The sequence below is a fragment of the Moschus berezovskii genome, chromosome 6 (assembly GCF_049115385.1).
Source record: "Moschus berezovskii isolate FMDL1 chromosome 6, NW_MosBer_1.0, whole genome shotgun sequence".
Classification (NCBI taxonomy): domain Eukaryota; kingdom Metazoa; phylum Chordata; class Mammalia; order Artiodactyla; family Moschidae; genus Moschus; species Moschus berezovskii.
In genome coordinates, this window is record NC_142465.1 from 114,470,348 (window position 1) to 114,492,495 (window position 22,148).

Consider the following 22,148-nt stretch of genomic DNA (forward strand, 5'->3'; position numbering starts at 1 on the left):
ACAGAGGCAATATGGTTTTAAGTTTCAGATTGTCCTTACGATGAGTCAGATTCTCCACCTCCTAGGTTTCCCTGTCAGCCCCAGTCTGCCAAAGGGCTTCCCAGGTGGTGCAGTGGTCAAGAATCCACCCGCCAATTGAGGAGGCTCAAGAGATGTAGGTTGGGTCCCTGGGTCGGGAAGATCCTCTGGAGAAGGAAATGGAAACCCACTCCAGTATTTTTGCCTGGAAAATTCCATGGACAGAGGAGCCTGGTGGGCTACAGTCCATGGGGACCCAAAAAGTAGGACACGACTGAGCACACACACATAGTCTGCCAGCAGGTAAGACCCAGACACATGTAGCATCTTTCTCATGAATCAGACCAAAGTCTTCAGGGATGAGGGGAAGCACAGAACTCCACAGCTGAACCTTGGAGACCACAAGTCTCCTGCTCATCTTCTTGTGCTTCAGATGGGGCTCTGACCAGACAGGGACTATGACTTGCCCAAGGCCACACAGCTGGCTAAGGGCTGAACCAAGATCAGACCCCAGTCTCAACCTTGAGCTGTGCTCCTTCTAAACCCCACACTCCTTAGGGACCTCCTCCAGCCTTCCTCACAGTGGGTCTCCCCTCCCACAGCCAGTCCCACCCCATGATGCTAAGGATCCGATCTCTTTGTAGAGACCCTCAGACTGGAGAAATTCATCTCTTTTCACTGCCAGTGATGGGCACAGGGCTAGCATGTGGGGCCCAGGTATCAGGAGCTGCAGCGGGACCTAGCTGTACAGAGTGGGTTGCCTGGCTCTCACCCACTCCCAGAGGCCTCCCTCAGAGCAGTAGGCTGGCATGTGTGCACAAGCATGTGTGAATGTGTGTATGTGTGCGTGTGCGTGTGCGTGTGCGTGAGTTTGCGCCTGAGACTTCGGGAGCGAGAGGAACATGCCGCAAGCTGTCGGCAAATCCTGCCAATGCAGAAAGGGTAATTGTCACACGCAGTGCCAACAGACAGATCTCCGGCGGATTCATTTGGTTTTGTTTTGTGGTTATTTTTTTTTTTTTACAACTTTAAATACGGAATATAAATAAATTTTACATTTAAAAAATAAAAGGAAAGCCCCCAAAAATATAATCAGCGACTTTACAAACTGAAGGAAGCAGATTTGGGAGACAGCGGGGAAAAGGGGAAAGTGCAGTAGAAGGTGGAAAGGGAGGTGGGAGGTCAGACCCCACCCCTAGGGGGCCCTAGGGATCTTTTCCCTTTTCTCCCCCACTCCCAGCCCAAGAACTGGTTTCCTGGGAGGAGCCACCACATCTGGAACTCAGAAGGATCTAAGAGGAGGGCCGTGAGCAGGGGCATGGAACACGGGCTGCCCCCTCCCTTGGAGACATTCTCTTGGGCTTTTCACACCTGCCTGAAGGGAAGACTGCTTGGGCTGAGGACTTGGGGTAATGGAGGCCACATGGACAAATGCTGCCTCCCTGCCCCTCACCAAGGGCTTACTCCTGTCTGACCACTCCACATCGTGGGCTGGGTCATAGACACAGCCAGTCCACACGGAGCCTTCATGTCAATTAGGAAAAGAATCCCTCCATTTGCCAAAAAATTGTCATAATAAATACACAAATTGGCCATGTCTATGGTGTGTGTGAACTGTGATCCCCGCAAGCAGTGCCCTTGTGCAGTGCACACCCTGTACAACCTTACAAGGCAGGCTTGGCTGGGCCGGGATACGATGGGCAGGCCCCCTGCTGCCCTCTGGCCCCTGGTTTTCTGTCCTACAGAGCAGTGACTAGGGTTATCTGGGGCTTCAATAAGGGGTCCAAGAGCCCCTTGGTGGCGCAGATAAGGGAGGAGACACAGGATGGAGGTAGAGAGATGAAACGGGAAACAGTGAACTGGGGTGGGGAGTGGGAGGAGGCAGTGGATGCCCGGGTCACCACTTACATCCACCTTCAAAGCAAACTTCATCCCTAACCCGTCTGAGAGGGCACTTGACTGCCTGGTGCTCTGGCCACACCTGCCCAGAGGAGTTCACGTCTTCCAATACTTCAAACATATTAAATGAAAAGAAGCCACTGTGAGCAGAGGTGACCAAGGGGAGATGACCGGGCCTGGGCACCGCAGGAGGGGATTCTCTCCAGTCTATGCTCCCGCACGTGGTCTCAGCCACAGGAATGAGTACCCTGGCCGGCCTGGGGGTGCTCCCATCAGAGCTGGCTGGGGATCCGGGGACCAGGTGGGCCATGCTGAGAGGTCCTCAGGCCCACATGCAGGGTTTCAGGCCAGTCCACAGCACTGGGGAAGGAAGCCCCTTTCTCCCAACAGTGACCCCATCAGTCTCTCTTGCACTTCTATCCCATTTTTGCCAGGACAGGAGAGGAAGACGGTGATGGAGTCCAGGTCCTTCGTTTCCTTCTCGAGCTTCTTGGCAAGACGCTGGAGGCCACTGAGGGAAGACCCACTGGTGGAAGGGTGGACAGATGCGTGGAGGGGTGGGGGAAGCACCATTGGCCGTCCGAATCAGGCATCGAGACAGACGGACGAGGGGAACAATATTATCACTCCAAGGACCCCATGGGGGCAATACAGCAAATACCATATTAAATAACCCTGTAGGCCAAGCAGAGGGACACGGGGGTCAGAGACAGCCTGGGGCTCCATCCCATGCTCACAGGCAACCAGGGGCAGGGTTGACCAGCTATCCCTGATTTCCAACAGCACTCAGGACTGGGAGGTATAAGGTTTAGACCTCCTGATTCCTTTAGGATGTACTGGGACACAGCTGGGTCAGGGCCCCCCCAGCCCTTCACCCAACCTGCCCCATGAAAAAGCTCCATTGATAACTGGCAAGAGGGAATCAAGGCTTAGAGCCTGGATTTTGTAAGGGAACTGCTAATCCCCTCATGCCTTCCTCAGCCCGAGCCCAGGCTGGGGAGAAGAAGCAGAGTGCTGGCCCTCACCTGCCCACACTCTCCTGCAGATGCCCCTAGGCTCCGAGGGTCTCCTTCAGTGCCGTCTTGTCATGCGTGTGCTTGAACTTCCGGTGCTTCCCCTTGGGGGGCCGGCGGACTCGCACCGTCCGAATGGTCACCCGAGTTTGGGGTGTCCTGGCTGCGTGAGAGAAAGAAAGGTCTGGTTAGTAGGTGGATGAGACTGGCAGAGGTCAGAGCATGTCAATGCCCCCTTGACCAAGGCCTGCCACAGACCTCCTCAGATCCTGCAGGCTAAGGGGAGGGAAGTCTGGGACCAGACCTTCTGGGTTTGGATCCCAACTCCACTGCTCACCAGCTGCACCCGAGGAACAGTGACTGAGCCATTTTACACCTCTGTTTCCCCATCTGTGAAATGGGGATAATAGACTGTCCACTTCACAGGACTGGTGGAAGGAATAACTGATGGTATGCTGGCCAACACAGAGAGGAGTGGATGAAGTCATTTGTCATTACCCACTGACACTGACCCTTGTTTCCATGCCCTTGAACCTGGCCTGGACTTGGCCCCATTAACCAATATGAGCAGGCAGACTGGTACTGGCCAGGTCCAGACATGAGCAGCTCCCACCTTTGCACTTTGGGAAACCCTGTGCCTCCACATAAGAAGTCTGGTTCCCCTGCTGGGGATCCCATCTGTGGAGGCCATGGGGTGAGGAGAAGCCCTGGACTTCGGGGAGAGGGACAGAGGCCCAGCCCTCCCAGTGTAGCCTCCAGATAACTGACTGCAGCCGTAAGAGATGCCAGCAGGCCCACCCAGCTGAGCCCAGGCACACAGACCAGAGAACAGAAAATGGCCATTGTCTTAAGCCACGAAGTTTGGAGAAGTGATCAGCAAAAAACGGCAGCTGCTCTTAGTCACTTGTTTCTTTCTTCCTCGGCCTGACCTCCTGCTGAGGTTTCCTCCCACCCACTTCAGCCCCTTCCCGTCGGTCAAGGGATGGGGAAGCCACTAGGCTTTGAGCATAACCACACCTCCCACCAGGGACCTGGTCCTCTCCCTCCACTGTACATATGGTCTACCTGGCCCTCACCACCAGCAAACGGGGGCGCCCTCCCAGGAGTCAGCTGGACGCTTTGGGGAAAGCCACGCACACTCTCTGCGCCTCGATTCTCGTTCCTTTCAAACAGAGTAGCTGCCCCGGCCTCTAGGGTTAGGAGATAATACGTGGAAACCCTTAGCTAGCACTTACCACGCACCTGGCAGAGTTCTAAGCCTATTCCTCCTCACAGGGGACAGAGACTTGAATAGTTAACAGATGAAGAAACTGAGACAGAAAGTCTGGAATTTTAACCCAGGGATCTGCCTCTGGAATCCATGCTTTCAATCACTGGGCTGTAAATCACTGGGCCTGAAAGTCTTGGTCAAGGTTAGCACCTCACTTCTGTCTCTTCCTCCTGGGCTGCTAGGTAGACAGCCTGGGAATGAAAGTTTTCTCTGCCAAGCTCAAGGCCCACCTCTTCCTGGGAGCCTTCGGAGTTTCCCCCTTGGCTCATCCAGCTCTCTGGGGACCAATACTTGACCTGCCACCTCACAGACACAAGTCCCCATGAGGCACTTATCCCACTGCAGCAAATGCAAAATTTAAGGACTCAGGTGGGTCTCAGATCCTTCTTGAGGGATGCTGCCCAGGGGGGCCATTGAAGGGCAGAGACCGAGCCATCAGCAGGATGCTAGGCTGGGCAAAACCTGAGCAAGTTCAAGGTCATCACTCAGTTCATAAGTGACAGAGCAGAGATTTGAGCCCAGGAGGCCTGACACTGGTCATCACATGAGCCACAACGCCAGCTGCCACAGGAACTGTCCCCCATGGCCAAAATCCTGAAACTAAAATGGCAAGACCTACATAGCAAGTGGTTGAACATGCCTCCTAAGAAACTGGTTTAGAAAGTCATATGAAACAAAGGCAGGGAAGAGAACCCCATTCTAAACATGAAGAAGAATATAATTTTTCCTGAATAGAAAGCACTCTCCATAGTAACTCTACAAATGATGTACAGCATGTCAGTTTGAAGCTGTCAAATTATCAGCCTTTCCCGGGGCATCCCTGCCTCAGCTCAGCTCTGAGAGCAGCAGGAAGAGGCTGAGATGGCTCTGCCTTCAGGAGGCTTGTTAGCAAGAAATGACAGTGAGACTGTCCTGCCCCCTAACCAAAGAAAGTCACTGAAAATCAAAACAGTCACTTGCATGGATTTTTTTTTATTCTTATCTAATCCTATTGCCAGGAGAAATATCAACAACCTCAGACACACGGATGACACCACTCTAATGGCAGAGATTGAAGAGGAACTAAAAAGACTCTTGATGAGTATGAAAGAGGAGAGTGAAAAAACTGGCTTGAAACTCAATATTCAAAAAACTAAGATCATGGCATTCGGTCCCATCACTTCATGGCAAATAGAACAGGAAAAAGTGGAAGCAGTGACAGATTTTATTTTCCTGGGTTCCAAAATTACTGTGGATGGTGACTGCAGCCATGAAATTAAAAGACGCTTGCTTGCTTGCTCCTTGGAAGGAAAGCTATGACAGACCTAGACATCATATTAAAAAGCAGAGACATCACTTTGCTGACAAAAGTCCGTATAGTCAAAGCTATGGTTTTTTCCAGTAGTCATGTACGGATGTGAGAGCTGAACCATAAAGGAAGCTGAGTGCCAAAGAATTGATGCTTTCAAATTGTGGTGCTGAAGAAGACTTGAGAGTCCCTTGGACTGCAAGGACATCAAACCAGTCAATCCTAAAGGAAATCAACCCTGAATGTTCACTGGAACGTGTGATGCTGTTCACATGTTCATTTCAGCTTCAGTGATGCTGAAGCTCCAATACTTGATGTGAAGAGCCGACTCGTTGGAAAAGACCCTGATGCTGGAAAAGATTGAAGGCAAAAGGAGAAGGGGACGGCAGAGGATAAGACGGTTAGATAGCATTACCAACTCAAAGAACATGAATTTGAGCAAACTCCGGGAGATAATGAAGGACAGGGAAGCCCAGTGTGCTGCAGCTCATGGGGTTGCAGAGGCAGACACAACTCAGTGACTGAACAACAATCCTATTAACTTAATGAGTCTCATATAATCCTTACTTTTCTCTGAGGAAGAAAAGATAGCACAATACAGTCAAAAGAACCCCAAACTAGACGTTCCAAGACCTGGGTTTCAGGCTCAATTTTGCCGCTGTGCAAACTTCATTAAATCCCTTAACCTCTCTGTGCTCCAGCAGCCCTATTAGTAACACTGAAGGAGGGACTTGTAAGGTCATCTCTAGCGCTAAAACTTTTAAATACTTAAAAAGAAGAAATGAGCCAGTGACAGCTGTCTGGGTGAGAGAACAGCCAAGAACAAAACTTCAGAATACATGCCCCTGTCTGAAACTGGCTGTGTGACCTTGGGCAAGACCTCGGCCTATCTAGGCCTCAGGAATCTCTTCCATATAATGTAGAGGAGGCAACTGGACTGGATCATTTTTTAGTCCATTTCAATTCTTTAAGTCAAACTGCATGCATGCGTGCTTAGTCATTTTGGTCATGTCCAACTCTTTGCGACCTCATGGACTGTAGCCCGCCAGGCTCCTCTGTCCACGGGATTCTCCAGGCAGAAATACTGGAGTGGGTTGCCATTTCCTTCTCCAGGGGATCTTCCTGATCCAGGGATCGAACACACATCTCTTATGTCTCCTGCACACAGGAGGTTCTTTACCAGTAGTGCCACCTGGGAAGTACATGTAGTTAAAATCTCTCTGGTGATTTTCCCCCTCTGCCCCTAATTCCTTCATCAAGGCTACAAGGGGAAAAAAAAGTCGGGGGAGGGGGGAGGCTACAAGGAATTAATTTGATTTTTCATCTCCAGAACAAGTTGTCAAATATCTGAATATGATATACGCATGGGGTGTTCTCTTATCCAGGTCATGGTTCCTCCCACCGTTTCATGCACTCACTAAACAAAGCAGGGGGCTGTGGCAGCAAGACTGGGAGGGGGGCTGCTCTGGATGGGGTGGCCAGCAGAACTCTAGAAGGAGGTGACTTCTGACCTTAGACCCAGGTGAAGAATAGGAGCTGGGCTTGGGAAGAGCTAGGAGATGTGAATTTCACCCAGACTGACATGTGCAAAGGCCCTGAGGCAAAAACTTATCTCGCCACTCAATGCGGCCACTCTGGCTGGGGTGGCATAAGTGAGGGGCATTGGTTGGAAACAAGGACAGAGCGCCAGCTGGGGGCTACATACTCGCATAAGCCCTCCCAGGCAGGGGAGGAATATGGACTGTTGTCAGCGCTATGAAAAGCTTCAGGTGAATTTAACCAGGGGCATGCCTGATCCAATTCTCCCTGAGTGCCCCCAGCAGCTGCCATAGAAGAAGGGGGCTGCAGGGCTGAGCAATGAGAGGCAGACCTTGGATGAGCAGTTACCTCGCTGCTCCTGGGAACTCCCCGGGGTTCGGGTCACGGCTCGAGCCACCACCGTCTCACATCTGCATGCCAGGTGGTCCACCAAGGTCACTGTGGCCTTCTTAAAGATCTTCTTCTTCCGCACAATCTCAATCTTTTTCACCTGGAGGACAGAACCCCCAAAGTGTCTCTGAAGGGGACCACAGGGGTTGGGGCCCAAGGGAGCTGCCTGCCTGCTCAGCATCCCCTGAGGTCATCTTTCCTCGAAAGCCCAGAGGGCGGCAGGGCAGGCGCTTCAGCCCGAACAATGGCAGGACTTTGCCCTCTGCCCTCCTCGTAGCTTTTCCATCAAAACAAGCCCTCCCGACCTGGCCTCTGGCAGTCCCCTTAGAATCCCCCAGAGAGGGAGAAAGGCATTTCCGGGTTGAGTGTGGGGCCTGTGGTATCCTCATTCCCGGAGCGCCAGCCAAGGTCAGGGGCTTCGGCAGAGGCGGGGAGATGGTTGTCTGGAAGGAAGCAGGGGGAGGCTTTATCCAGGAGGGAGGCGGGAAGGGGGAGGTCAGCTGTCAGGTGTCCATCCATAGAGCTGGCAGGGCTGGGGACAGGAGATACCGCAGCGGTAGATGCCAGGGTGGAGAGTGACATTGGTCATCTCGGGCTCAGGGCCCAGACTTGAGATAGAAGGGGGACACAAGAAAAGGCTATGGCTGACCACAGGGGCGGGGAGCGTGGTTAGGAGGCAGAACACTTTGCAAGAGGAGGTAGGGGTAACCCGCTGGTCCTGGGCCCTGGGGAGGTGTGCCTGGCACCCAGCAGCTGCTGTGTGGCAAGGCTGGCCAGAGGGGTACGGAAACCTTTCCACGTGAATCAGAGACTTCTCTGGCCCTGCCCTGCCCTGTGGAGCTCCGAGGCCTCTGCTCTAAAATTTCCCTTGAATCACAGTGTATACCCAATCTTTCCAGCAAAGGAGCAGGCTTCAGCCTTCTGAATCTCTGCTAGGGGCTGCCCCAGCTCTTGCAGGGCCTGCTGCCTGGGGAGGGGGAATCCTCTGTGCCCCCCTTGGTGAAGACATGACTTGTTGAAGAGAGATAAGTGGGTGCTAAAAATGCCGGGGCACCTATGAGCCCTTCTCTGTGTGGAAGGAATAAAATGGAGATCCCTGTATAGAGGAGAGCTTTGGGGAAAGCTGAACAGCTGCCCAGAACATCCTGAGTGTCCAGGATGTTAGTGGACCTGTCTGTTGAAGGAACATTTGGGGATTTTATCCACCTGGGGGCTTGTCTGTGGCTCATGGTCACCCCAGCTTGGGGGGCCTCCCCATGCCTGTCGGCCTTCTCTGGACAGACCCCAGGAGCCCTCCGGGAAGGCCTTTGCACCCGCCCCCACTCCCATTCCAGGCTGGACGAGGCCTGCGCACCTGCACCTTCCGATCCTGCACCTGTGTGGGGCGGCACTGCACGTTGCGGTTGTTGCAGCAGCCAGAGCAGCGCTGCACCTCCACGCAGGGCGGCCACACCAGGAAGTTAGCATTGGTGCGGTCTATGAGGCGCCTCGATATCTCAAACACCTCCGTGCGCGTCTTGCACTCCGCGATCACGGCTGGCTCTGCGGCGACCGTCGGGGAACCTGGAGGGAGCAGGGACCTCCTTCAGCGGGGGTGGACCTGTCCAGAGGCCCCCTAGCCGGTAGAAAAGCCCAGGGCCGAGCCCCTCTAGGACTGCTCGCCTTCAGAAGCAGGCAAGGCCTGTCCCACCTCCTGCAACTCCGGGTTGGAAGGTTACCAGCCATGGGCCTTGGGCAGGCTGCTGATGGGCTCGAGGCCTCAGTCTCCCCGTCTCCAAAATGGGGTTGAGAAGATCTACACCCTAGAACTACTATAAGGATCAAGTTGTATCGTTCCGAGAGTGCTGATCTGTGCTACATGTCAGTTCTTCCACCATTTTATTCTGCGATTTCACACATTTATAAGTTTGCCCAGTATGTGGCCCTTACTTGTGTATTACCTTACATTGCTGTTTACACTGTAATATAGTCTTATCTCGTTGCTTTTTTCAAGCCTCAGTTTCCTCATCTGTGAAATGGGACAATATCTCTGCCTACCCTGCCCTTGCCAGTTGAACGAGTAATGGGAGTGAAACTTGGCCTGCAGCAGACTGACAGTCAGTGCTGGGGCAACTGCCATCTGTCATTCACATACAGAGGGACTGAGACTCTGAGAGCTAAGTTAGCTGACCAAAATCACAGAGTAAGGAATGAAACCCAGGCCACTTGATTCTTATGTGGCAGGGCCCCAACCTCAGTCTACAGCATTTTGGGACTGTAGGCAGACAGAGAGGAGGAAGGGCTTGGAGTGGGCACCGGCCTCCCTAAAAATGCTGCTGTGGGACCCAGTGACCTGCATCCTCCTTTGTTTAACACGCATCACCCCTTGCTAGCTGTGTGACCTCAGGCTGCTTCTTCACCCTCTCTGGGCCCCAGTTTTCAACTCTGTAAAATGAGGTCAATAATATCTACCTCCCTGGTGGAACTAATGAACAAATGAGGTTTTTAAGAACTAAACGAGAAGAGTGTGTGTTGGGGGAGGGGAGAATGATGACTCATCTCCTGGATAGAGGGTATTTAAGGATGGCTACACCCTGTTAGCTCCACGCCTTCCCAAGCATCAGGACGAAGGAGCCAGCCCTCCAGCCTTGGGCTGGCCACGTTCCCAGTTCTCTGTCCCCGGCTCCCACCTTTGAGGGGCTATCACCCTCAGTCTTACCTAGGCTCCTTCTCCCACGGGATAAGCTCTCCAGCTCGCCTCCAGAATGGGACCGGGTCAGATTCAGGTCCAATTCAGCCCCATCTTCATCTGTAGGAGGAGGTCAGACACACTGAGAATCGCAGGCCAGACCAAGGCAGGAATCTGATGGGGACTCCAGGACAGGAGGGAGGATTGCTCCCCTCCCCCACCCCCACTGGACCACCACCACTCCAGGGAAGAGTGTCCCCTTCTGGCTCCCTGTACACCCGAGGGTCCTAGCTCTGAGGAGGGGACCCTCAGAGGCAGACAAACGCCAGGGTAGCTGCAGGGCTCACAGGGTGGCAGGGGCCCTTGACTGCATCGCCAAGGGATCGTCAGCCCCACTCCCGGCCCTTCCACCACATATTTGGACAGAACCCATGTCAATGGAGTTAAAAATAACCCATCCCCTTTGCTACTGTAAGAGAACCCTCCTTGGCCTCCAGGGCAGGGTGAGGACCCAGAGCTCTGAAGGCCAGTTTCCAGTGCCCCTCCGCCCAGCGTTCCCACAGGAAGTGCTGAATGGAGAAATTCCCAGCATCCCCAGGGGGGACCATGCCCTGGACACAGCCCCTCCGGAGCCCCGGACAATGGTGCAGTTGGGCAGGAGAGAGAGAGGGAAGGCGAGGGGTGGGGGTGGGGGCCGAAGACGGAGAGAAGGGTGGAGAGCTGGGGCTGCTGGGGTAGGGGCGCCCTAGCCCTGCCCACTTTCGGGCATGAGTCTCTCTGCAACCCCCAGTCTTTCACTGTGTTTATGTCTCTCCCTCTAACCTTGTGCCCCGTGTCTGCCCTCAGCTGTCCATTTACTCCTAAAGTCACAAACCACAGCTCCCTTCTCGAGCCTGGGCGGCCCTCACCTTGGCGGCGTCATCGGCACGCCTTGAAGGCGTCTCTCTCTCTAGCAATGGCAGCCGGAAGCCGCTGCAGGAAGTGAGGGCTGCAGTGGACTCCGAGCTCCATGCTGGATCGTGGGCAGCCCCTTCTGTCTCTCCGATGGCTCAAGGGTCAGCAAATAAACCACGGGGACATGGAGGACAAGCTCCTGCCCGCTTCACACAGCACCTCACCTCTTTTCCTCTGTCTCCCCAGCCCGCTGGCCCTGCCCAAGACAGAGCTCCCCGCTCATCCGTGCAGGCTCCCGGGGGGTCCTGTTCGGAGGAGACCGTGCCCTAACTGGTGCCTTTCCGTCTTGTCTGTCCTTCTCACTCCCTTCCTTTCTCTCTACCGTCTCTGGAATGTCCCTGGTGGGGAGGAGATGGGGAAAAGATGTGCTTTGTGGAAAGGTTAAGTTGATTAGGGGAAAAATAGCCACATGGCTGCCTTGAAACAGGCCCACTATTGAAAGGTTCATCTCAGAGATCCCGACCCCCACCAGGGGTACGTAGGGGCTGCCCAAGGGTGGGGGTCAAGGGCCTTGGAAAGAAACAGCAGAAAGGCTAAATTTGGCAGCTGCCCCATTGTGTTGACCAGGGCTGGCCAGTCGGGCATGGGGTGAGGGGTGTGGGAGACGTGGGGTGGGGGGCCTGGTGAACAATAGGTGGGCCCAGCTGGGTCCCCCTCCCGCCTGCCTCGCCAGCCCCCGGCACAGGCGGGTTTGAAAGGGCCCGAGAATGCTTTTGAGAGGGAGCCAGGGGCCCAACGGGGAGAGGAAACAAAGGCAGGAAATGCTGTCCCCCGTAGATAGCAGTCTGGGCAAGGATTACAAAGTGACAAAGAGACAAAACCCCAGAGGGAAGGGGAGCTGGGGGTGCAGGGGGGGTGCCGACCAGGGCTCCAGGGAACAGGCCAGAGGTTAGAATAGAAAGGAATTTGCTCTGAAGACAGCGTTTATAAATACATTCCCGACCCAGCCCGTCAGCCCCGCCACGTGTGTGCCACCAAGCACGTGCCCATGCGCTGGGCGCGCTCTTGGGCATGGGCAGGGCTGCCCGCTGGTTCAGGCCAGGTGTCCCTGGGAGACCTTGGAGACTAGGCCCTCGGCCAGAGGGGCAGGGAGACGGCTGCTCCCGCCCCACCCTCCCTGGCTGAGTCCACACCTGGATAGACATTCAGCAGATGCGCTGGGCACCTTCTCCCCACCTCCTCCTCCTGGGACCCCGCCCTCTGCACCCAGCCAGAGCCACATGTGGGAGCTTCGCTTGCCACGCCCCACGCCCCAGGTAGCAACCCGCCGCCTACTCAGCCCTGCCCTGGACAGGTGTGCCCAAGCCCTCCCAGGCAGCCACAGGCCTCTGGTCCTCTGGATGTCAAGGAAGAAGGTATGTCCTTGCCCGGCCCCTTGCGGCTCCCCAGGACTCAGCAAAGGGCCAGAGCACTGGGTGAGGATTCAATTTACCTACGGAGTCTCCGTGCAGCAGGCGCTGGAGGTCATCGAAGGAACGGATGGAGTGGTCACTCAGCATCTCGTAGAGCTCCTCGGGGATGGGGTCTCCCTGCCAGGCAAAGACGGGGGGCCAAGTGAGCTGAGAGCAAGGGCTTTCCAGTCACGGCCCCCAGTACACACACATACTCCCTCCCGTGGGAAGTTCCCACAGGGCCCCTTGGCCAAGGGCAAGTGGACACCAGGATGAAGGCATGCGGGGGTGGGGTGAGGGCAGATTCCAGGCTGGATGACCAGGAGCACAGAAACCTGGGACCGAGTCTCTAAGACCCAGCTCAGGTCTGTGTCCCTCACCCCAAACAGAACCCCAGCTTGCTTTAGAGTTAGATTTGACCGTATGTATCTGCCTCCCCTTGAAATCCATATTCTTGCCTGGAGAATTCCATAGACAGAGGAGCCAGGTGGAGTAGAGTCCATGGGGTCGCAAAAAGTCAGACATGATTGAGTGACTAACACACACACACACACACAGACACACATACACACACACCTGTCTCCCCATCACACAACAGGTTCCAGAGGCTCCAACAATCTGATCTCTCTCTGCTTCCCCTCCACACCTGACAGCTAAAGGTAGACAGCATTTGTCATGGGAGATCGAATTATTCCCATTGGACAGATGGAAAAACAGTGGCTCCCATGGCTGATTCATGTTAATGGATGGCAAAACCCATCACAATATGTAAAGTAATTATCCTCCAATTAAAATAATTAGTTAAAAAGAAAGAAAACTCAAAAAAAAAAAAAAAAGGCTCAAAAAAGCGACATCTTTGGCAGAGTCCTACAGCTGATTATCAGCAGAAGTTGCATTCAAATCCAAGTCTTTATGGTGGCAGGGGCCGTACTCCCAGCCTCCTGGGTATACAAGGTGTTTAATAAGTGCTTGAAGAGTTGGATGATCTCAGGAGGCCACATGTACTTGTCTTATCTGTTTAGCCTCTCACTCAGAAGAGGAGAGAAGGGAATCCTCAGATACGGCCAGGAAACCTGAAAGTTCACCCATGCCCCATGCCCAACCAAACCCTATTTTTAGAGCCCCTCTGGCCTGCCACCAAAAACACTTGAAACTTAATAAGCACTTTAACAGGCCCTGTTCGAAGCTGGGCTTCCTCCGGGGAAATCACAGGTCCCACAATAACATGATAGCAGCCCTCATAGGAAGGTCATGGCCACGTCCCCCTGGTCCAGGGAGACCCGAGGGGCTGATGGCAAAGGTCTTAAGAAAGAGGTGAGGGCAGAACAGAGGCTGAAAAGCAGACTCTGACCATCAGTGTCTCTGGGCAAAGAAAACGCGCAAGATTAGCTGCAGGTCCAAACTCACATCCCTGCAGACACACGCACGTGCCCATGCAAATACACAGAAGGGCCCTGTCTTGTGGGAGGAGCCCCAGGGAGGGCATCAGCAGACCGGACTTACTACCGCCTGACCTTGGGTTACACGATGCCCGCCTCAGCGTCCCCAGATTAAGAAGAGAGGTGCTCCTGCTCCAGCTAGTTCTCTCTACATTCCGACATTGGAGTGCTAAGAGGCTCCGCACAGGCTGCCTTCAGAAAGTGCTGCCTTCTCCCTGTCTGACAGGTGAAGGAGGTCATCCTGCCTTGTGGCCAGTCCCAGGGATGTTACCAGAAAGGTTTGTTAGGAGTCTGGTGATTGATGAGGTTTTAGCCTCCCCCAAAGCTCCATTTCCTCATCTAAGGGGCCCATCGCTTGCAGCCCTGGCCACTGGAGTCAGCCCTGGAACCAGAAGACGCAGGGTGGAGCATGGCCATGCTTTTAAAGCAAATTCCTTAAGAGCCTTGAGCTCAGTTGCTTCATTTGAACATGGAGCTTATAATCCTGCCTGGTGCCTAGGGCTATCGGGAGAGAAGGGTGAGGGTCTAGCAGTTAAGCCTGGCTGGAAGCTGGAGACCACGACTGCACAGCCAGGAAACTAGGTGATATGTGTGTGAGATGGTTGGCCCGCACTAGCCTTTCCCATCTCCAGCCTGCCCTGCCTCCTCCCACCCAGAGAGACCACGCCTTTGTTGGTCTCCAGATGTGAATACAGGACCCAGTTCATGCAAGGGAAAGCAGGGCTGGTCTCCAGTGAAGCCCAAACCAGGCCATGCCCCCTGAGGGTTCTGTCTGTCTCAGAGTGGGTAGTCCAAAGAGCTGGTTTCCCCCTCCACTGCTACTGACCGTCCCGTGAACTCAGGTTGGCCACCGCCCCTCTCTGGTCCTGGCTCTCATCTATGAATAGAAGGGGTTGAAGACACTTGATTCAATTCTCATCCTGCCCGGGGGTGGCTAGAGAAGCAGGAGAGGGAAGCCAAGGGTGGGGTGCCCAGCCAGGTCTCCCCGGCTTCTTGTGGAGTAATGATTCATAATTCCCCAGGAGAGGGGCCCAGGATCGAATGGCACATAGCACTCATGCCAAGACCTCCTTGCCCCCTAGAGTGCCGGCTGCAGTTGCCAGTGATGGCAGAGCAGGCAGGTCCCCAAACCAGCCTAGCAGATGCTCCTGACTTGGCTGATGATGCCAAGAAGATGCCATCTCATGAAAGCAAACCGAGAACCTCCCAGCCTGAGAGGGGAAGAGCCTGGGAGAGAGACTGGGGAAGTGGGAGAAGCACACAGTAGGTGCTCAATAAATACTGGTAAAATGCATGAAGGACTCTCCCCCTCTCTGGGGTTCCCTTCTGCATGATTCTCCCACCCCATTCACCAGGAGCACCACTCCCCAAGCACCCTGCCTCCTAAAGAGTCTACTTTTTTTCTAAGCACACAGGTGATTCCTGCAAGTGCTTTCTGTAATTTGGCCACCAGATGCCCAGATTGCCCTGAGAGCCCCTGCATTTGATACTAACACCACAGCTAATGTCTATGAAGTGCTAACTACAAGGCAGGCACTGAGCTAAATGCTGTACCAACGACCAAACCCAAGAGGCTGGCGCTGCTTTTATTCCCATCTTCCAGATGAGGAAGCTGAGGCTCAGAAAAATTAAGTAAACAGCTACAAGTCTACACGACTCCTAAGAGGCAGAGCAGACCCCCCTCTCCCAGTGCCACGGAGGTGCTCCTTAGTTGCTGTTGGCTCCCCACCCTGTGTGTGTCATGAGCAGTGGTTCTCAATCAGGGGTGAGTGGGCCTCCAGGGGACACTGGCCATGTCTGGAGGCATTATTGGTAGTTACAAATAGAGGAACGCTGCTGGTATCAAGTAGGTGGAGGCCAGTGTGGCTGCTAAACATCCTTCTATGCACAGGACAGCCTCCACAATACAGGTTTCTCTGGCCCAAAACATGCACAGTGCAGAGATGGAGAAGTGCAGATATGGAGAAGCTCTGTAGTAGACAAAAAAAGCAAAGGCTTCAGGTGTCACGGAAACCTGGATTCTTGGAGTAAGTATTTTATTATTTATTTGTTGGCCTTGCGGCATGCTGGATCTTGAGTTCCCCCACCAGGGTTCAAACCCCCATGCCCCCTGCAGTGAAAGAACAGAGTCTTAACCACTGGATCACCAGGGAAGTCTGGGAGTTAAGTCTTTTAACAACCTAAAACCTCAGCTTCTTTATCTTTTAAATGGGGCTCACAATACCTCGCCGGGGTTATTGGGAGGTAGAATCAGACCTCGAAGAGCAGCCAACAGATCGATGGGTAGTTAATGAGCCCCGCTGTGGTCCACATCCATTCCTTCTGTGTGGCTCCTTGAGGGCAGCAGTGAGCAGCACGCATGCGTGGGGACAGCAGTGCAGGACATTTTTGAGGATAACAGTGGGTGGGTGGAAAGCTGCCCACCCAGGGGAGATATGTGACTGTGTGGACCACAGGAAATGATACCTGAGCCCCACACTGGCACTTGCTGGGGGCCCTGTAGGCTGGTGGGTGGGTCCCTTCCGGGGCTGGGGGTGGTTGAGAGGTGGGGACATTTTGCCTTGTGGTCAGCTCCAGGATGCGATGCTCTGGGGGGGACTCGGGGCACCTGCGGGCGGTCAGAGTCTCCTCGTGGCATGGGCGGGTGAGCAGCCCAGAGCCTGGGTTTCCTCGGCACAGGTTCTAGAAACCTCCTTAAGGTGGGTAACTCCCCCTCGGAAATAGTAAAGGAGGCCTGGCACCCTGATAAAGCTGCCCCAGATCTCAGGCCTGGGGTTCCTGGCAGGGCGAGGGCGTGGCGAGAGAAGGCAGCTGAAGCACAGCCAGCCTTGGGGAGCCAAAGCAAACAGCCTCCTCCCCACCCCACCCCACCCCACCCCCAAAGCCAGCTGCAGAGGTAGGAAGGGCACGAGCTGGCTGAGGCCAGGTGAATTACCTGCTCCCAGCCAGGCTGGCAGATTAAAGGGGCTTGGACCCCACCCTCTGCCTGGGCCCCAGCGCGCACACAGATACACACTCCCCAGGCTGCCTGCAGTTCCGCTGTGGGAGACGACAAGGGCTTGGCCCAGCAACCAGGGGCGTTGTCAGTGGCTGGCAGGGGAAGAAGGCCTAGGAGCACCCGCCTGCCTGAGAGTCTCAGGCCTGATTTAGATTCGATGCCAAAGCCAAGCCCTTTGAAGAAGCCTTCTCTGGGCAGACCATAGAAGCCTTTTAGAACCAGCCTTTCTCACCTAGCATTTCCCTGCCCTATTGCTCCTGGGACCCTCCCACTCCCCCATCCCTATTACGGTTAGCCCAGCTGCCCCCCAACCCCCACAGTGGGCTCCCTCCTCTCCTTCCAGCAGAAAAATTGTTAGACTGGGAAGAGAGAGGCCAGAGCAGCAATTACAATCCTGGCAGTCCACCGCAATCACTGCCCCCAGTCACCACCACCACCCTGATCCCAATTCCCAGCATCCAGTGGGGCTCAGGAATCTGCATTTTCAAGAGACCAGGTAAATCTGCTGCTCTTGGGGAACTCTGAGCTAATCCAGTCTTCCCTCCCTCTCTCACTTTTAGAGGGTGGAAACTGAGGCCCAGCTCAAAACACCCAGAACTATTTGTGATCTCATTTTCCTTCTGTTTCTTCCCCTCTGTCCAGTCCAATCTTGGCAGTCTAAGTCCCAAGACACGGAAAAGAAAGACATGCTTGTCTTTCAAGACTGGGGGATGGTGCAGGGGGACTTGAAGATGTCTGCTGGAGAGCAGGAGAGCTGTACTGGGCTGCCCTGGGTGAGGACGGAATGAAGCCATGTTTATAAAGCACTTAGCAAGCCCGAGATACATGTCCGGTCCTTCCCGCCCCCCTTCAAGGATTCACTGTCCTCTCCACAAATATTTACAGATTATCCATCATGGCCAGGCACCATTCTAAGCGGGGAGACAGTGGTGACCAAGACAAAAGCTCTCTAGTGGAGTTTACACTCCAGTGAGGAAAAATGGGTAAGAAACAACTAAATAAATCAGAAAATGAAGATAATTGCACTAGAAGGGGTATTTCAATGGAGAAAGGGGGTGAGGGAAGATTCTGAGTGGGTCTTAGGAGGCCCATGGCAAGTATTGCTTTACTACTTCTGCTGAATCAATCTCTCTCACACACACATACACACACACTGTTCCTAGGTCTTGCACCAGAGCCTTCAAATTCTGTTTGCAGACACTTCTAGGGTTGGGAGAGTCCAGCAAGTCGGTCTCCCACTAAGTAAGGCCATTAGCAAATAAGAAAGAAGCTGGGTGATGAAGGTCTGTGGGCCCTTTACTTCTTCTTGGCAGAAGGGTGCTGAGGCCAGAGGCATCACATGACAATGAGTGTCACCCTCCCGGAAGCCAGCTCAGCTAATGGAGATGAGACCTCATGGACTTCAGCCGACCCTCAACCAGGCCCCACCTCAGAGCTCCCTACCCTTCCTTCCCAACTGCTGGTATGCAGGGGACAGGACCAACCTGAAGGCCACCTCCACCAGGAAGCCCTCCTGGATTGGCTCCCATGTTACTAGGTTTTTCCCTTTCCCCTTTAGGTCTCCTCCCTCAGAGCCTCTTGAGGCTTACTCAGGCTCTGCAGGAAAGTGCTTCATAATCTGCAAAGCACGACACAACCGTGAGTTCCTGAAGACCACGTTTAAGGATGCTGTGATTCAAGTGAGGAGAGAGGCACCAGCTTCCTGGCCATAGCCTCCGCACCAAGCACACACCCCCATGGAGTTGTGGAACAGGAGGAGGAGGTGCTGGATGAAGCTGGAAATGGAAAGGGCAGGCCTGGAGAGGCCTTTTCCAGCTGTCACCCAGCCTCCCCTGAGCTGGCTGGGGAGGGAAAGAGGGCTGGGGAGGGAAAGACGACTGAGCCGTCAGGGGTGGGTGGGAAACCCCCTCAGCGGTTCAGGGCCCTCAGTCTTGGCTGGAGGTTCAAAGCCGGGCCTATGTGAAGGGAGAAGTGCTCTGGACATCACAGCGCCACCAGTCACACCAATATCTTTTTCGGCCACCTGAGGATGGTTTGAAAAAGCAACCACAGAGGGGTCATGCTTGAGGGGCGTCGGGCTGACCTGACCAGGCAAAAACCAGCGCGTGCTGTGGAGCTGGGACTTGACGGGAGGGTTCCTGTTTCCACTCCCTCATCGGACCCAGGAAGGAAATGGGGTGGCTGCAGAGGTGACCAGGTTCCAGGGCCACCTGTTGCGCGGGGGTGGGAACCTGGTACAGGGTGGGTATACGAGCCCTGCGTGCCTGTGTGCGTGCGTGGGTGTGCGCGCACGTGTGCTGAAGCTGCGTGTTCGGGGGCCGTGCGTACGTGTGTATGCGGTGCGCGCGCGTGTGCCCCGCGTGTGCACGGGCGTGGCGGCGGCGGCGGGCGCGCGACCCGGCCGCGGTAGTGCGTGCCCGTCGCTCTACGCACCCGCCCGCCCGCCCGAGCGCAGCATCGCCTCCGGCCAAGAGTGTGCATGCGTGGGGTGAGTGAGCGCGAGTCGGGGGGCCGGGCGGGGTGGGCTGCGGAGAGCAGAGGCGGGGGCGCTGCCGCCGTTCCCAGGACGCCCTGGCACCGGGCCCAGCCCCCCAGGCCCCGCGGCGAGGCAAGGCGGCAGCTGGGGCCGGCCGGCGCCCCCCTCCCCAACAGCTGGCCGCGGCCCGGGGGGCTGCGGGAGCCGAGAGGAGGGGACGTCGGGAGGGGCCTGCAGGCGGTCGGGCCGAGCCCCGCGTTCTCCCTCCCGGGTGCTGGCCGCCGGGGGTTGGAGGGGCGGGTGGCCGCGGAAGGGCGGGGCCCCAGGGCGGGCGGCCGGCGGCCCTCGAGGAGCCCCGAGAACAAAAGGAGACGGCGACGGCTCCTCCGTGGTCAAAACAACCTGCGCTGGCGGCGGCCCAAGGCCCGGCCGCGGCCTCGGAGCTCTTCACCTTAACCCCTTCGCCGCCGCCGCCTCCTTCCTGCGCCTCGTCGGAGGCCGAGAGCCGCCGGTCCTCCCCCCGGGAGCGGGCGAGGTGCGGGCTCCCGGCCGCGGCCGAGCGTTGGCGGGACGGGACCCAGGCGCGGCGCGCGGCCCGCCGCCCTCTCCTCCCCGGCACCTCGCGCCTCCTCCCTGCCCCGCCCCCTTTCCCACCTGGATTCCGGGTAGACTTGCCAACTCACTGCTACGTGAAGCTGGGAGGGGTGCGGGGGACCCATACGATCTGATAGCTCCCGCAGACGTTTCCCTATCCCAGCTTCCTTGCTGCGGGGCTTTTCCAGGCGGCGCGCTCCGCACCCTGCGATCGGGGAAAGAGAGGTGCGTCCTCTCGCAGGGTGCGGGCGCAGGTATGGCGCGGCTTCAGGCACACACCGCCACCGGGGCTGGATTCCCTACGAGCCCCTACTCCGCCCCTCAGCCCAGGTGCCCCAAACCTCTCTCTGCACCCACCGCGCCCAAGACTGCAAGCGGCTCCGGCACTGCACTCCGGGGCCGGCAAGATCTGCACGGCCCGGTGGGCACCCGCCCCGACCGGGAGCAGAAGCCGGGGTAGTTCGCAGACCCCGGCCGAAGCTTGGCGTGGCTGCCGCCGGTGCACGAGCTCGCACCTCCGGGGCAAGCCGGGTCCTGGGAGGACCTAAGCTTAACCGAAGTGGGCTTGCGAGGACGCGCTGCCTGCTGCCTAGGCAGCACCCCACCCCTCTCGCTTGGGCTAGGAAAGGGCTTATTCTCGGGTTCCTGGAGGGGCGGGGGACAGGACCACACACACCTCCTCCCCTGACGCTTAAAAGACCAGAGATCAGAGATTCCCCCCAGGGAAAAGAAAGCCACGGCTGCCCCCTCCCCTTAGAGCCTAGCACCCCACGGACCTCGCGTCGCAGCCCTCGGAGGTCACCTCACGCCCGCCGCCAAGCCCACGGGTCCAAAGTTCACTGCAGCGAAAGGAGGGGGCGATCGGGAGGCAAGGATGGGGGTAATGAATGAAGCGAAGCAGCCCCAGCCGCCGTCGCAACTCACCTCGGCGCTGACCAGACGCAGGTAGCAGCAGAGAGACAGGAAGAGCGCCCAGCAGCGATTCATGCCGACTCCGGGCCCGGCCCCGCGGGGCCCCAGACGCGTGGACGGAGCGCGCCGCCCCCGCGGCCAGGGTGGGGGGCGGGGGCTGGGGAGGGAGGTGGGCTCTGCTCGGGTCTGCGGCGATCAGGCGCTCAGGCCGCTGCAGCCGCCGCCACGGCTCACCCGCATGGCCCCAGGGCGCCGCCGCCCCCAGCCCGGGCTCCGTCGTTGGGGGGTTGGGGAGGGCCTGGGCGCGGGACCAGGGTCCGAGGCCGCTACCTGGGCGGATCCCAAGCCCGAGCGAGCATCCACGGCCGGGGGGCTGCGTCGCGAACCAGCCGAGTCGTCTAGCCGTGTGGGGGCGCCCAGGGGACTCCAACCTCCAAGAGGAAAAAGAACACGGCAGTCGATGGTTCGTCTTCACTCGCCGGCTAAAGGCGTTTTCCTCTGCCCGCCGGCTTAGCTTTTTTGCAACATTTTCTGGAACGGTCCCTGAAGTCGGAAAGCGCAAAGCTGGGCACCTCAAAGCCAAAGTCTCCCCCAAAAAACTTTTTCCAAAGTTGGTTCTGCAGCGGCGGCTCGAGTACCCGGGCAGGGAGAGGTGCAAACTCCCGCCCGGGCCGGGTGGGGGGGGCCGGAGCGTGTGCGCCCTGGCGCGGGGCCCGGGCGACGGGCACGGCTGCTCCGCGCGCGCGGCGTGTCCGCTGCGCCCTGGGCCGCGCCCGGCAGACAGGTGGACGCGGCGCGAGTCTGTCGGTCCGTCTGCCCGCCCTCTCGCCGCTCTGGACGTCCTCTGCGGGCTGCGAGCTGCGGCTGCTTCGGCTTTCTCTTTGCAACGAGGCTGGAGGGTGGGTTGTCTTTTTTTTTTTTTTCCCCTTTTTGCGCGTGTGTGTCTGTGTGTGCGCGCAAAATCTCTATCTGGGGAATGAAAGATGGGCGCTGGCGGCCAGAGGGGAGCCCTCGGGGAGGCAGCGGGGGAGGCCGCGGGCGCTCGGGGAGGCAGGAGGAGAAGTTGCCACCCTTTCAGCTGTTCCGGCCTTTATAAAGGAGACGGGAGAGTGCGAGAGGTGGGTGGAGACAGCTTTTCCTCTTCTGGCCGAGAGTCAGTAACGGGAGGGTGGGGAGAGCTCCAGGAGGGCCTGAGGCGAGGAGGGGTTGCTTAGGGGTCTCCTAAAGCCCCGCCGCCCCTCTGCCCAGGAATCTGGTTCCTGGCAAGGGAGAACTAGGGACCATCAAACGCTGGGCCCC

At 56.6% G+C, this 22,148-nt stretch overlaps 1 protein-coding gene across 2 annotated transcripts; it reads right to left on the reverse strand.

Moving 5' to 3' along the window:
- Window positions 1-1,002: 1,002 nt before the first annotated feature.
- On the reverse strand, window positions 1,003-21,922 carry PDGFB (platelet derived growth factor subunit B). 2 transcript variants are annotated; one of them, XM_055395231.2, is made up of 7 exons: window positions 20,862-21,922; window positions 12,472-12,568; window positions 10,116-10,205; window positions 8,772-8,980; window positions 7,376-7,517; window positions 2,943-3,093; window positions 1,003-2,443 (listed from the first exon to the last, which is right to left on the reverse strand). In XM_055395231.2, the coding sequence occupies exons 1-6, from the start codon at window positions 20,922-20,924 to the stop codon at window positions 2,969-2,971; spliced, it is 726 nt and encodes a 241-aa protein (XP_055251206.1). In that variant the 5' UTR covers window positions 20,925-21,922; the 3' UTR covers window positions 1,003-2,443; window positions 2,943-2,968. The 2 variants fall into 2 exon arrangements, with proteins under 2 accessions (XP_055251206.1, XP_055251205.1); XM_055395230.2 differs by having other exon boundaries at window positions 1,003-2,592; window positions 20,862-21,921.
- Between the last annotated feature and the right edge of the window lie 226 nt (window positions 21,923-22,148).

Coding starts and splice junctions, on each gene's coding strand:
- PDGFB (XM_055395231.2), bottom strand. CDS start 20,924: ATGAATCGCTGCTGGGCGCTCTTCCTGTCTCTCTGCTGCTACCTGCGT. Junction 8,981..10,115: donor CCGTGGGAGAAGGAGCCTAG/GTAAGACTGAGG, acceptor TGCTCCCTCCAG/GTTCCCCGACGGTCGCCGCA. Junction 7,518..8,771: donor TGCAGGATCGGAAGGTGCAG/GTGCGCAGGCCT, acceptor TCTGTCCTCCAG/GTGAAAAAGATTGAGATTGT.